This window comes from Ovis aries, chromosome 3 (assembly GCF_016772045.2).
Source record: "Ovis aries strain OAR_USU_Benz2616 breed Rambouillet chromosome 3, ARS-UI_Ramb_v3.0, whole genome shotgun sequence".
Lineage (NCBI taxonomy): Eukaryota > Metazoa > Chordata > Mammalia > Artiodactyla > Bovidae > Ovis > Ovis aries.
Window position 1 is genome coordinate 212,471,665 of NC_056056.1, and position 12,218 is coordinate 212,483,882.

Here is a 12,218-nt window from a genome sequence, read left to right on the forward strand (position 1 = left end):
AGTCATTTCCAAGGCCTCCTCCAGGCTCTCAGGAGGCCTGCCAGGACCCAAAGGAGAATATGGCAGAGCCCATATGAATGGAAGCACAAACTAACGCTGTTAAAAGAGATTTCAGGTCCCCTGAGGTCCCAGGGCTAGAGGAGGACAAGCTGGGGGTGACGGCCCTCACCCTCCCCACCGCATGCCATTTTTAACGTCCCAGTCCCAACCCCCCACCGCTCCTGCCGGCAGATTAGCTTTCAACTGTGAACAGGGACAATGGTTCAGAAGACTTAACTCTGCCTGACAGGTCTACCTCTGCCTCAAAGCTTCCTAACTGGGACCAAGTAAGCAGGCACATCGCAGCCGGAGGGGAGCGGCAGGCGGCTCCTAAGCTGGATTATGAGCTGCAACAGCTTGCAGCCTGAGTGGCAAAGCAAGACCTGTCATGGTGGCCACTGCCCAGAAAGCAAAACATCACTCTCCACAGAGCCCTGGCACCAAGCCAAAGAGCCCCAGCCGCTCACCAGCCCAGGAAGCCACGTGCTGCTGGCCCCGTCCAGGCTGTTATTACCCATTGTCTCCTGTGTTAAGCCCATTTCACATGTGCTGGAGACCGTCTGGATCACTCTTCTCCCTGGCCTCATCCTCATCTATCCAGCAAACTCCTATTCATCCTTCAAAACCCAGCTGTCACTGTCCTCTCTGTATCTTGTTGCTATTAAGCAGTATTAATTACTGGGTCATTGTGGCTCAGATGGTAAAGAATCTGCCTACAGTGCAGGAGACCCCAGTTCAATCCCTGGGTCAGGAAGATCCCCTGGAGAAGGAAATAGCAACCCACTCCAGTATTCTTGCCTGGAGAATTCCATGGACAGAGGAGTGTGGCAGACTACAGTCCATGGGGTCACAAAGAGTCAGACACAACTGAACGACTTTCACTTTTTTCTTTTTCAAGAAGCTCTCATTGAGACTCACTGCCCAGAACTGCAACTGCCTATCTTACGTGCCTGACTCCTCTGTCGGGCTTACAGCAGGTGCTCAATAAATGCACGCACAGCACACTAGCCACAGAGCACCTTTCCACAGAAGAAAGAAAGAAGACATAATTCACGAGTGCTTTTTTATAAACGTGGACACTCTTTAAAAGAAACAAGAGGTTTTTCCCTTGCCTTGATGTCTGATGGACACACTTTGGAGAAGGGGTCAGACAGCCACCATTCCACATGGGAGAAGGGAGAGACAGGTTAAGTCAGGCTCCCAGGATGGATGCAGGGTCGGGGCCACGGCTGCCCCAGCCCAGAATGCTGGGGCGGGTGAGGGGTGCTCAGTGTCCAAGTGCCCCGGGGGGAGGACAGGCCAGGTGACCTCTCCAGCCGCGACTTCCTGGCCGGGAAAGCTGATCCGCCCTGTACGAGCCCAGTCAGCCGGTCCCCAGCGCTGGAGGCCCCTGCGCACGCAGCGGGCATTCAGGAAATAGTTGTGGCATGAGTGCATGGGCTCGATTGAGACCCCACAGCCCAGCGAGCCTGCCATCAAGTTCAGCCAAGGGCAGCCGGGCGCACGGAGGCAGGGCAGGGCGAGGCCCCGTCCTCCGGGGAGGGCTGTGGAGGTGCCAGTGGCCTTTCTGTGCTCCTTCAGGGCAGCAGCAGACGGTGGGGGACAGGCCTGGGGCCTTTCCCCACCACGGTGACAGCATTTTTCCCGTTTCAGAGGGACTCTCTCTCTCTCTCCACTCTTCCTCCCCGCCCCCTCTTGACTGACACCAATGCTGGCTCTGACATGATTTAAAAATAGATATCAAGACAAGGAAGTTTAATTTTTAATGCTTTGGAAAGGAAGCGAACACAGCCGGCATCCCCTCGCGGCCACATGCCCGGGGCTCCGGGCGTCTGTCCCCCTCCCCCGCCTGACCCACCCCGAGGATCCACGTGGAGCTGCCCTGCGGGGAGCAGGCCAGAAGCCCCGGGGTGCGGGGCAGGGAGCCTCTCCATGCCTCCTGCTGCCCAGCTTGGCCTGTATGTCCTGCTCGGATTCTGTGCTGACCCCTCAGAGCCCACCCTCGCCTTCCCTGAGAGAAGGCAGCCCACAAACTCAGGACACGAGGCCACCCCACCCGTACCATGCACAGACCTTGTCCTGGGCGTCATGGACCACGGGGCAGCCACGGCAGCCACTGGCAACCAAGCCAGGACCGAATACGAGCCCCCGAGGTGACTAGAGAGCTGAGATCACCCTGCCCGCACCCAGAGGGCAAGTGAGCAGCCTGGGGGGAGGCCAAGCTAGAGCCCTGCCCCCCCACATAGGAGAGGTCAATCAGGGCACCCCCCCCCCAACCCGACCCAGCCCTGCACCAGCCTTCCTCCTGCTCCGGCAGGCACCCTTGGGTAATTGGCCTTTATTAAGGAAGCAATCCACAAGGAACAGACTTTCCAAAGGGGCCAGAATGTCACCACTCTGCCAGGCATGATTTAAAGCGATGGGACAGCTCTGCCAGCCACGTGAAAAGTGACCACGATCCTCAGAAACAATCATGACAGCACCCCCAGCTCTACCTCCAGCACCCCCTCTTCCATACAAGACAGGAACTCAGTGCGGGTTGAGAGGAACAGGGCTGGGGTCACAACGTGCCGTCCCAAGAAGGGGACAGAGGCCCCCAGCACTCGGAGCTCCCCCTGTACTCAGAGCTAAAAGCCCTGAGCCTTTTGTGCCCTCCTGGAGGGGCTTAGATGCACCTGATCTCTGCCTGGAGAACTCCACCAGATGGTCCCAGGAGGCCGGTGAGATTGGGGCTGACTGCCGTGGCCGGAGGACTGGTGGAAGGGCCCCTCGGGTCGGGGAAACGCCTGCCCAGCTCACTTCCTGTCCACCTCAAAGCCAGCCTTCTCTTTGGCCCTGAGGATCTGGGCAGGGTATATGCAGGCCCAGAGGAGATGAGCTTCATTCAGGCAGGCTGACCTCTACCCCACCATCTATATCAGGCCCTCAGAAATGCGGCCCCGGGTGCCAACCTGGCTAGCACCAGCTGGCTCTAGTCTGCGGTGCCAGGGGCAGACCTGAACACCACCCCCTCCTCCGCCCGGCAGGCACCCAGCAGCCTGCAGGCACCTGCCCTTTCCTGGGGAAGAGAAGGAGGCGGTGCCAGCCCCAGGGCCCCGCCTCCATCCTGCCCCCGGTGATGTCACCCCAGACCTCGCCAATACCAGCACCCCAGAAGCTCCACCCAGTGGCCAGGAACTGAGCCCACTCAGGCCTGCGATGGGGGCTGCAGTGCAAGAAGGCTGCACCCCTTCCGGCAGCGGGACTCCTCCCTGGGGGGCTCCCCCCGAGGCAGGGGGTGTAGAGACAAGAGGCGGGTCTGGAGAAGGACCAGGTAAGCTTCAGGATCTATGGGAAGATGTCTATGTATGGACTGCAGGCCTCAGGTTCAACTCTAACGCCTCCTTAGAAAAAAAAGCCTCCTTTGGGGATGTGAGCCAGGAGACTAGAGAACAGATGCTACACAATTCCTGACAATCGCTCTGGGTCCCCGAGGGCTCGGCTCTGACCGCTCACCTCCTGGCCCCCACCCTCTCACTCCCCGCTGTGCTTTCCAGGAGGACTCTCCAGGGGTCCTGCCTCATCAACAACCCCACCCGCCTTGGATCTTTCTCTCCTGACTTGGCTCTTCCCTCCGTGGCTCCCCCCATCTCAGACCCCCAAGCACCTCCCGCAGGAAGCCCCTGCCGCACTGGAGCACAGGGACCACTGGCCCAAATCCTGGCCGCACCTGCTCTTCCCCCTCCCAAGAAACGCAGTGCCCACAACGGTCCCACACACACAAGCATTCTCTTGTGCTGATTTTCCATCTCTCCTAAGGTCCGGGCCTTATGTCATCATCTCATACACTACTAGCACGAAAGAGCTGGGTCTCTGAGACTCCAAATTTTTCCCAGCCCATAGCATGTCATGAGAAATCTGAAAATACTAAGTAACCGGAAAAGTCAGAGGCTAGGAGAGAGTGACTTCTTGCCTGGTAAAAGACAGGTGGGCGGTGCTTTCTTAATAGGAGGAGTATGTTTTCTCACTGTAACCAAAAGGAAAGGCCGTTCCACCGACCGGCTCGTTCTCCTTGGGATTAAAAGTTGCTTGTCACCCTACAGCTAAGCAACTAGGGCAGCCTGCTCCACTGACAAGTTTGAGAACTGACTTCTCCTCCCCTTCAAGTGGGATGTGGGAACCCCTACCCCACGTTTGAATTTTGTGCACTGATCCTTCGTCCATTCACCCACAAACACATAACTATTAATAGTGCCTTCTACAGGCAGGGCCAAGGTCCCTAAATTCTTGGAGAAATGAAGGGGCGGTCATACCTACTCCGGCCAGAAGGTGGCGGGGTGGGGGTGGGGAGGAGCGCAGCTGAGTGGGAGGTACTGGCCAGGGCAGGGTGTATCCCATGAGGGTCTTTCTAGCAAGAGAGGGGCATGGGCAGAAAGGCAGAAAGGGAGGTTGAGACCATGAACAAGGGCAGAGAGGGAAGCGAGCGGGCCGCATTTGTGCAAATCCACGGGCACCAGAGAAATACACACGGGTGCTTGACTGACACAGATGCTGGCAGACGAGCCAGAGGACCAGCAGCAGCTGCCCAAAGGCGGCCCCAGAACCATTCCTGACATTCCCATGGATCTGCCCCAGTCTCCCCTCACCACGGGGCAGGTAACATCTTACAGCCGTGGCCAGAGGACCCCAGGCCATGGAGGTGTCTGGGGAAATCCTACTCAGACCATCTCAGACCAAGTTCCTGGGAAGAAAAGAGACGGGGGCTCCCTCCCCAGAGTGAAGGCAAGCAGGTGGGACGTCCCGTAACTAAGGAGGTGAGGCTGTGAGGGAGACCATCACAACTGCCCACTCCCACTGGACTGCAAAGGAAACCAGTCCTTGGGGATAAAGTGATTTGCCCAAGGTCACACGAAGAGCTAATGCAGAACCAAGGCCGGAGGCCAGGCTTCTTCCTGCCCTAGCCTGAGCCCACCCCATCTATGAGAAAACTCACCCTGCCCAACCCTACACACCCACAAAAGTTTTCCAGGTCAAGTGGGCCAGTTCACACCAACTCTTGACCACCAAAGCACACTGCGCCCAGCCCACTGCACTGAATGACTCCCCTGCCCCACCCTCCCCCGGGGACTCCTCCTGGACCATGGGCAGCTGACAGCCTCCAGGAGGCAGAAGGACAGCCCTGGGGCAGAGCCAAACATCTGTGCTGACTACATACATCTGGGCTCTGGAGGAGAAAGGCGAAGGCAGAAGTTGAGCTGAAGAAAGAACCAGATATGAATGTAAGAAGTTTTCAGATTCGCCAAACTAGGATAGATATTTCTCATGCACACAGGGAAGGGAGGAGAACAGCAGACGGAGAATAATTCTGAGCCGCCCCACCCACTGACACCTCCCCTGGAACATCATCTCTCACCAAGGATGGGGCACGCCCTTTGTCCCTTCCAGTCTCCGGGTTCCACGGCCAGAGCACATGGTTGGCCCGCTCGCAGTCCACTGCAATCCCTCAAAAGCAGCTGCCGCCACCCGATGGCAGCACCCCTCCCACATCCTCCTTCTCCCCGCAAGCCCCAGCTCCTGGGGGTGAGGGTTGGGCAGAGCTGCAGGCCACTCAGAGGCCCCCTTGGGCTGGGACAGGGGGCCCCCCAGCTCTTCCTGGGATTCACTGGAAGGAGGGGGAGGGGCGTGACCTCCACCGCTAGCCCACCTCACGCCCATAGAACGCAGCAGACTTGCGTTCTCCGATATGCAAGAGGAATACAAGAAGAAACTCGGAAAACCATGTGCACTTCTGCCTGAATTCAACTCAAGGTCACAGCTGTTAAAAACACCGACCCCCACACCTATATCTGCACAGGGCCCAGTTGGAGGCACGGGTTTCTTGGGGACGGGGGTGGCGTGGAGGAGGTGGCGGCAAACTTCAGCAGCCTCCTAGGAGTAGAACAAGTCTCTCCTGGAAGAGTTGCAGTCTCCATTCAGCCACCAAGGAGAGAGAAAGATGTATGAGAGAGGGAGGGAACTGTGTTTTAAGACCCACTTACCACTGTGCAGAGAGCAGGGCCATGCTGCTCGGAGCGGGTAGAGGGTATGTGCTTAAGCAAAGAGGAGAGCCCACGGCAGGTGAGACACTCGGAAGGACTTACCCAGAATATCAGATTGAAGAGGAACATCGCGTACTTGAGGCAGCACAGGCAGCCCCTGGCCATGTTGCACTTCTTAAATTCTAGGAGGAAAACAAAGGACAGGTCCAGATAAAACACCACGTACTTGCTGCCTTTGGGCGCATTGTACTTGTCGGTTTTCACGCCGGCCTCGGCGTGGCTCTGGCCGCGGGAGCCCGCGGTGCCGTAGAAGGCGCCGGCCGTGAAGCCACGGCCGAACGGGCGGCCCGAGGTGGACGGCTTGGCAAAGTCCGAGTCCTTGCTGTCCAAAGATGGACTCCGGTGGATCGAAGAATCCTCGCTACTCGACTTCTCCATGCTCGCGTCGCTCCCGGCGGGCGCGGGGGGCGGGGGGCATCGCTCCCGGAGTGGCACGGAAGGGGCGCCCGAGAGGGGCGCTGGGCTGCGAGCGGGTCGGAGGAGCCTCGCACGCCCCGGCTCAGCCCCCGGGCGCGCCGCCGGCCGGACTCCGCGCTGGAGCCGGGGTGGGGGTTGTGGGGGTGGAGGGGTGAGGGCCCCGCTTCCCACCGGCCGGCCCGGGAGGGCTCTGCGGCGCGGCTTGGCTGCACGCGCGCTCCCCGGGCGCCGGCTTGCCGGCGTAACTTAGCGCCTCTGAAGAGGCTGCGATTGTATTTCTCGATCCCAAACGTCAGCTCGCCTCCCAGGCGCTGCACCGCCGCTCCACACGAGGCACCGGGGCGCCGGGCTCGGGCTCCAGGGCACACCTCTCTCAGTCTCAGCCCGGCCCGGCCACTTTGCGAGAGCCCGCCTCCTCTCGCTCCGCGACTTTGCGGAGCTGCCCCGGGGCCCTGGGCTGCCGGGCGCGCGCGCGGCGGCTAGTGACGAGGGATCCGCCGCAGCTGCAACCACTGCTGGGCTCCCCCTGCGAAATCCCGGCCCGACTCCCGACTCCCGACTCTGAAATCTCCGGAGCCCCCTCCCCGGCCCTCGGCCCCGCCCCCTGGTTTGCATTCGGCCAATGAGCGCCAGGCCTGCAGGGGGGCAGCCCCCCTCCCCGATGACACCACGGCTTTAATGGGATTAGCGTTCTGCCGGGTGCCTACACCAGTGCGCCTCGAGCCCAGATAAATGTCAAGGGCTCCGGAGCCGCGGTGAACCAGAACCTTCATTGCAAGGCGCTGGCCTCTTCCAGAGGAGAAAAGGGGGTGGGAGGGGAGGGCAACGGCTGGAGGGACCGCGATCCAAGGAAACCAGAGGAAAGGGCTGGGGAGGACTAGAGGGGACAGAAGCGCGGCCACAGGCGAGCTGTCCGCCGCCCCATGTGTCCACGGGGCCTTTCCGAGCTGGGGGCACACGGTCTGCGGGCTGCACACACACAGAGGCTGGTGCGTCTGCACACGTGGGTCTGGCTGGGGCACGCGGGGAGACGGGGACCGCAGGGGAGGCGGGAGGTGTGGGAAAGGCGCCGGCGACCCGCGCCGCCCGCCCCGCCCCCTTCCGCGCACGCGCGCGCGGACCCGCGGCTCGGGAGGCTCCTGCAGCTGCGCGAGCTCCCCGCACCTACCCACCCTCCCCTGCCCCACGCTCCGGGCAAGACCCCATCCGGCTGAGAAGAGTAGACGGCCCAGGTAGGGTCCTGCCTTGCCCCTCCGAATCCTTCCTCGCCCAGGGTGACACCGGGGTGCGCGGGGGCTACCGGATGCCCAGGGCGCAGCACCAAGAATGCTCTGGCGGAGGACTTGGGAGCATCCAGGAGCCCTGCATCCTACCGCGAAACACCAGCTGCGCCCCGGGCTCGCGCGGAGGTCTGCACTGCCCAGTTAGCAAATAGAACCAGAAGACGGGGTTGGGCGGGGGAGGGCATCTCTCTTTTCGCCACCAGCCAGAGGGTGAGAGAGCCCCAGAGCACCCCAGCCCTGTATCCCACGCCCAACACCGCGCCTGGCCGCCGGGAGGCGCTGCGTAGGGTAGCTGACTCCGGTGTGAGTGTGCCATGTCCTCCCGGGATCCCATCAGACATTTACTCCACACCTGCTCTGTGCTGAGCGCCCAGGGGAAAATGTGTGAGGTGTGCAGCTCCTGCCCTTCAGGTACACAAGATCCATCCAGGAAGGCAGAAAGACCTCAATCACCAAGACGGCGGGCAGGAACAAGAGCTACCATGCGGCTAGGGCCGAGGGGGACATTCATTCCGACCAGACCCTCATCACAGATGTTCCGCAGGGCCGTAGGCTGCTTGCTGAGTCTGCATCTCAGAACTGGAGGCAGGGCGGCATTCCGGGGTGCAGCCACTTATTCTGAGGGCACCTCAGCTTCTTTAAACGGACCAGCAGGGGTGCTACTATTCCAAGCCCCTTCCCCACTCACATGGCAACCCAGAAATGGAACCCAGTGTGCGTCACAGCCATGGCAACTTGCCATCCCCTGGTTGGGCACTGCGGTCCCATGGGTGCTGTGCACACGGTGGGGGCAGATGTCTGGCTAACTCTGATGGGCCCCCCCGCCACCCAACTGGACTGACTAACGCCTCTTGTCCGCTTCAGCCTGGACTAGCTCCGGAGGGCTCCCAGCTGCACTTCATTCGCACCACATCTCTTCTTTGATGCAGGAGAGATCATACCAGCTGGAGAAACCTGTTTTTCACTCTGAGCTGAGATTTTAGTGTGTGATCAGGGTGAGGTAGTTCACCTTTCTGAGGTGCCATCTCCTCCTCTTTAAACTGGGGTTCACAGAGACCACCCCCTAGAGGAGTGGGCCAGTGTGAGAACCATCTGACGACGCTGAGTGCTGTCCAGGGGCTGTCATCGCTAGTCTCGGGATGGGCACTTGGAGTAAGTCAGGGCCCCCAGGCTGGCCCTCTCTGCCTTCTAATTTCCTTTCAACTTGCTCTTCTCCCCAACTCACACTGTCCTGGACTGTTCCACACTCATTTCCGATTATACGTGGATTCCTGCCAGTAACTACTTCCTCAGCAACTGACGCCCTGGGGGGAGCAGGGGGGCCAGGGGCAGGGCCACAGGCAGGTAGGAGAGGAGGAGGGGTTGTCCAATGTAACCAGAGCTCTGCTCTGCTCCCTCCTGGCCTTGCTCGTCAAAAGGGCACTGAAGTCCCAGTCGTTGGCTGACCCACAAAGCCTCAGTGAGGTTCCACGAGGGCATGCAACTTAGTCATGATCAGAAGAAAAACCGCAACGCCGATATACAAGTCCCCAGTGTATCCCAGGCACTAAGCGTCAGCCACGATCACCCACGGAATCCTCAGACAAGCGCGCGGGATCGAGATGGTTATCACCTCATTTCACAGTTAAGGAAACAATGCTTTCAAAGCCCATGCTCTTTACTCCCTTGAGCTCTAAACCCAGTTCTGCCCTTAGGAATCTGCCAGTCTAACAGACAGAATCTGAAAGCATAACAGGGATGGGACTTCCCTGGTGATCCTGTGGCTAAGAGTCTGAGTTCCCAATGCAGAGGCCCCAGGTTCGATCCTTGGCCTGGGAATTAGATCCCACATGCTGCAACTATTAATAAGAGTTCCATGCCACAACTAAGACCCAGTGCAGCCAAATAAATAAATTTAAAAAAATAATAAAAGCATAACATGCAGCCTAGTGAAAGGTCATTAGCAGAAGGAGCTGAGTAAGGGGCAAAGGGAAGGGGACTGGTCAGGGCAGTGCTGCTGGACCGACGGTCAGCAAAGGGGAGCCCCTAGCTGCCGTCCCCTGGTTAGGCACACCAGTCCTGTGGGTGCTGTGTACACGTGGGGGGCAGATGTCCAGTTAATTCTGATGGACCCCACGGCCACCCGACTGGACTGGCTAACGCCTCTTGTCCACTTCAACCTGGACCAGCTCCAGAGGGCTCTCAGGTGCACTTCATTCTCACCACGTCACTTCTTTGATGCAGGGGAGATCATACCAGCTGGAGAAACCTGTTAGATCAGCCCTGCATGATCTTGTGGAGGGCTAGAAGAGGAAGGGGTGCAGGGAGAAGGCAGTCTGCAAGACAGGAAGCAAGTCCCTGAAAAGAAGCAGCTCTGGAAAAGCCGGAGAGGAGCCACGGGAAGGCAGTTTCAGCTAGCGGCTTTGTCCTCCATCTACCACGAAAAGACCATGCATCCATAATAGATGGCTCATAGCGGGCAGGACGTCCAGGGACACTGGGAGAGACAAACATGAGGACGTGGCTGTAGGCCCTAAGGAGTTTGAGATGCAGTGAACAGACCAGGCTTCCACCCCACTCCAGACCATCCCTGGAGAAGCCCACACACAGCAGAGGGACAGAGCGTGCACGAACCACAGCATGCAGAGTGAGCTCAGCACAAAGCTGGAGCATGGCCCCCCCTGGAGAAGGGCCAGCCGGGACAGGCGAGGCAGGGACCAGGGAGGGCATGGTTAGGCGGCCTTCCGGGGGCAGCGAGGAGATGGGGCCTGGGGGTGCGTCACAGTGAGCTACCTGTGAGGCCTCACATGACACACGGGGAGTCTGGGCTTCATCTTGGGGCTTCTCAACCAGCGGGGAATGGCACAGACTCAGGGCCCTAGGAACCGGGCCTGGCAGCAGGGTGGAAAGGCGAGGTCAGGTGCTGTGCTGACTCTGTTTCTTGGACTTCAGGCACAGAGGGAACAGCGGAGAGAGACGGTGATGGCAGACAGCATCCCCCCTTCCAGGTCCTCATCGACTCGCCGGGCTCAGGAGAGCTGGAAGGTACAGACTGCCCTTGAGGATCTTGGAGCATGTGAACAAGGCAGAGCTGCCTTTTTTTTTTTATTATTAAACAACAATGACAAAAAGTGAAGCAGGTACAGAATTCCCAGAGGAATGAAGAGACGTGAATACGTGAAATCTCTGCTTCACAGCAGCTGGGGAGGTGAGGGCTTCAGAGTGAACACCAAGTTCTTGGCCTCTCCTTGCACTTCTTGGGCCTCTGGGCTCTCGCCCACCTGCACACATCAGAGCTGACGGGCCACATAGACTCCCTCTGGTCCTACACTGAGGTCTCTGTATCTGACAACATGTGTGGCTCATGAGGCATCCTGGACCTCTGAGGTTCAGATAAGGCGGCCCCACCGGAATTTAGGTGAGGCGGGGAGCACTTGCTATCCAGAGGGCTGCCCTCGGAGGAGAAGGGGGACTTAATCCCCTCACCTCAATTTTTTAAACTCCAGAATTGAGATCATCTTCAGCAATATATTGCTAAGCAAACAGTTTATGGATAGATGGCATCAGAAGGAAAGAAGGATGGATAGATGAACAGATAAAAAAGATGTAGGGTACGTGGAATCTAAAAAGTCACGATACAAATGAACTTACAAAACAGGAAAAGATTCAGACTTGAAGAACAAATTTCCAGTTGCTGGGCAAAGGATGAGGGGAAGAGATGGTTAGGGAGTTGGAGGTGGACATGTACACATGGCTAAATTTAAAATGGATAACCAACAAGGACTTATTGTATAACACAGGGAACTCCATTCAACGCTATGTGGCAGCCTGGATGGGAGGGGAGTTTGGGGGAGAATGGACACATGGGTGTGTGTGGCTGAGTCCCTTCGCTGTTCACCTGAGACTATCACAACATTGTCAATCGGCTATACCCCAATTTAAAATTAAAATTTTTTAATAAAAAAAAAAAGATATGTATACAATGGAACACAACTCAGCCATGAAACAGACCCTGCCATTAATGACAACACAGACGGACCTCACGGGTTAAGTGAGACAAGTCAAAGGGAAAAAGACAAATACCATGTGATCTCACTCATATGTGGGATATCAAACAAATAAACAGTACAAAACAAGCCACAGACACAGAGAACAGAACAAGGCTATGGGGGTGTGGGAGGGGGTCAGCGGCGTGGTGACGCATGGGAACCACACTCTTGGTGCTGAGCAGCCGCAGAGCACACAAAAGTCAAAATACCATGTGGTACAGGTGAAACTTACATGTTATAAACCAAAGTCACCTCCACGAATGTTCAAAAGAAAGAGGTCGAGGGAAGGATGGAGAGGCCCCTGGCAGGGGCCACACCCCAGGATGTTCACAGGAAGGTTCACCCAGCAGGGGGAGGTGAGGAGGGTCCAGGGT

At 58.2% G+C, this 12,218-nt stretch overlaps 1 protein-coding gene and 1 long non-coding RNA gene across 4 annotated transcripts in view; one reads left to right on the plus strand and one right to left on the minus strand.

Moving 5' to 3' along the window:
* Window positions 1-12,218, minus strand: part of TSPAN9 (tetraspanin 9) — a 190,374-nt gene that overhangs the window by 72,370 nt on the left and 105,786 nt on the right. The window contains exons 3-4 of one of the 3 annotated variants that reach the window (XM_060411572.1): window positions 10,589-10,833; window positions 6,159-6,238 (exon numbers count right to left, since the gene is read on the minus strand). In XM_060411572.1, coding sequence (XP_060267555.1) covers window positions 6,159-6,221 — 63 coding nt within the window. In that variant the 5' untranslated portion in view covers window positions 6,222-6,238; window positions 10,589-10,833. Of the gene's footprint in view, window positions 1-6,158; window positions 6,239-10,588; window positions 10,834-12,218 lie in introns of those variants that run through there. The other 2 variants (XM_027965719.2, NM_001134305.1) reach the window with 2 other exon arrangements.
* Window positions 7,637-11,783, plus strand: LOC132659495 (uncharacterized). The gene is made up of 2 exons (XR_009600018.1): window positions 7,637-7,765; window positions 10,748-11,783. It is a non-coding gene; the product is annotated as an uncharacterized LOC132659495 (long non-coding RNA).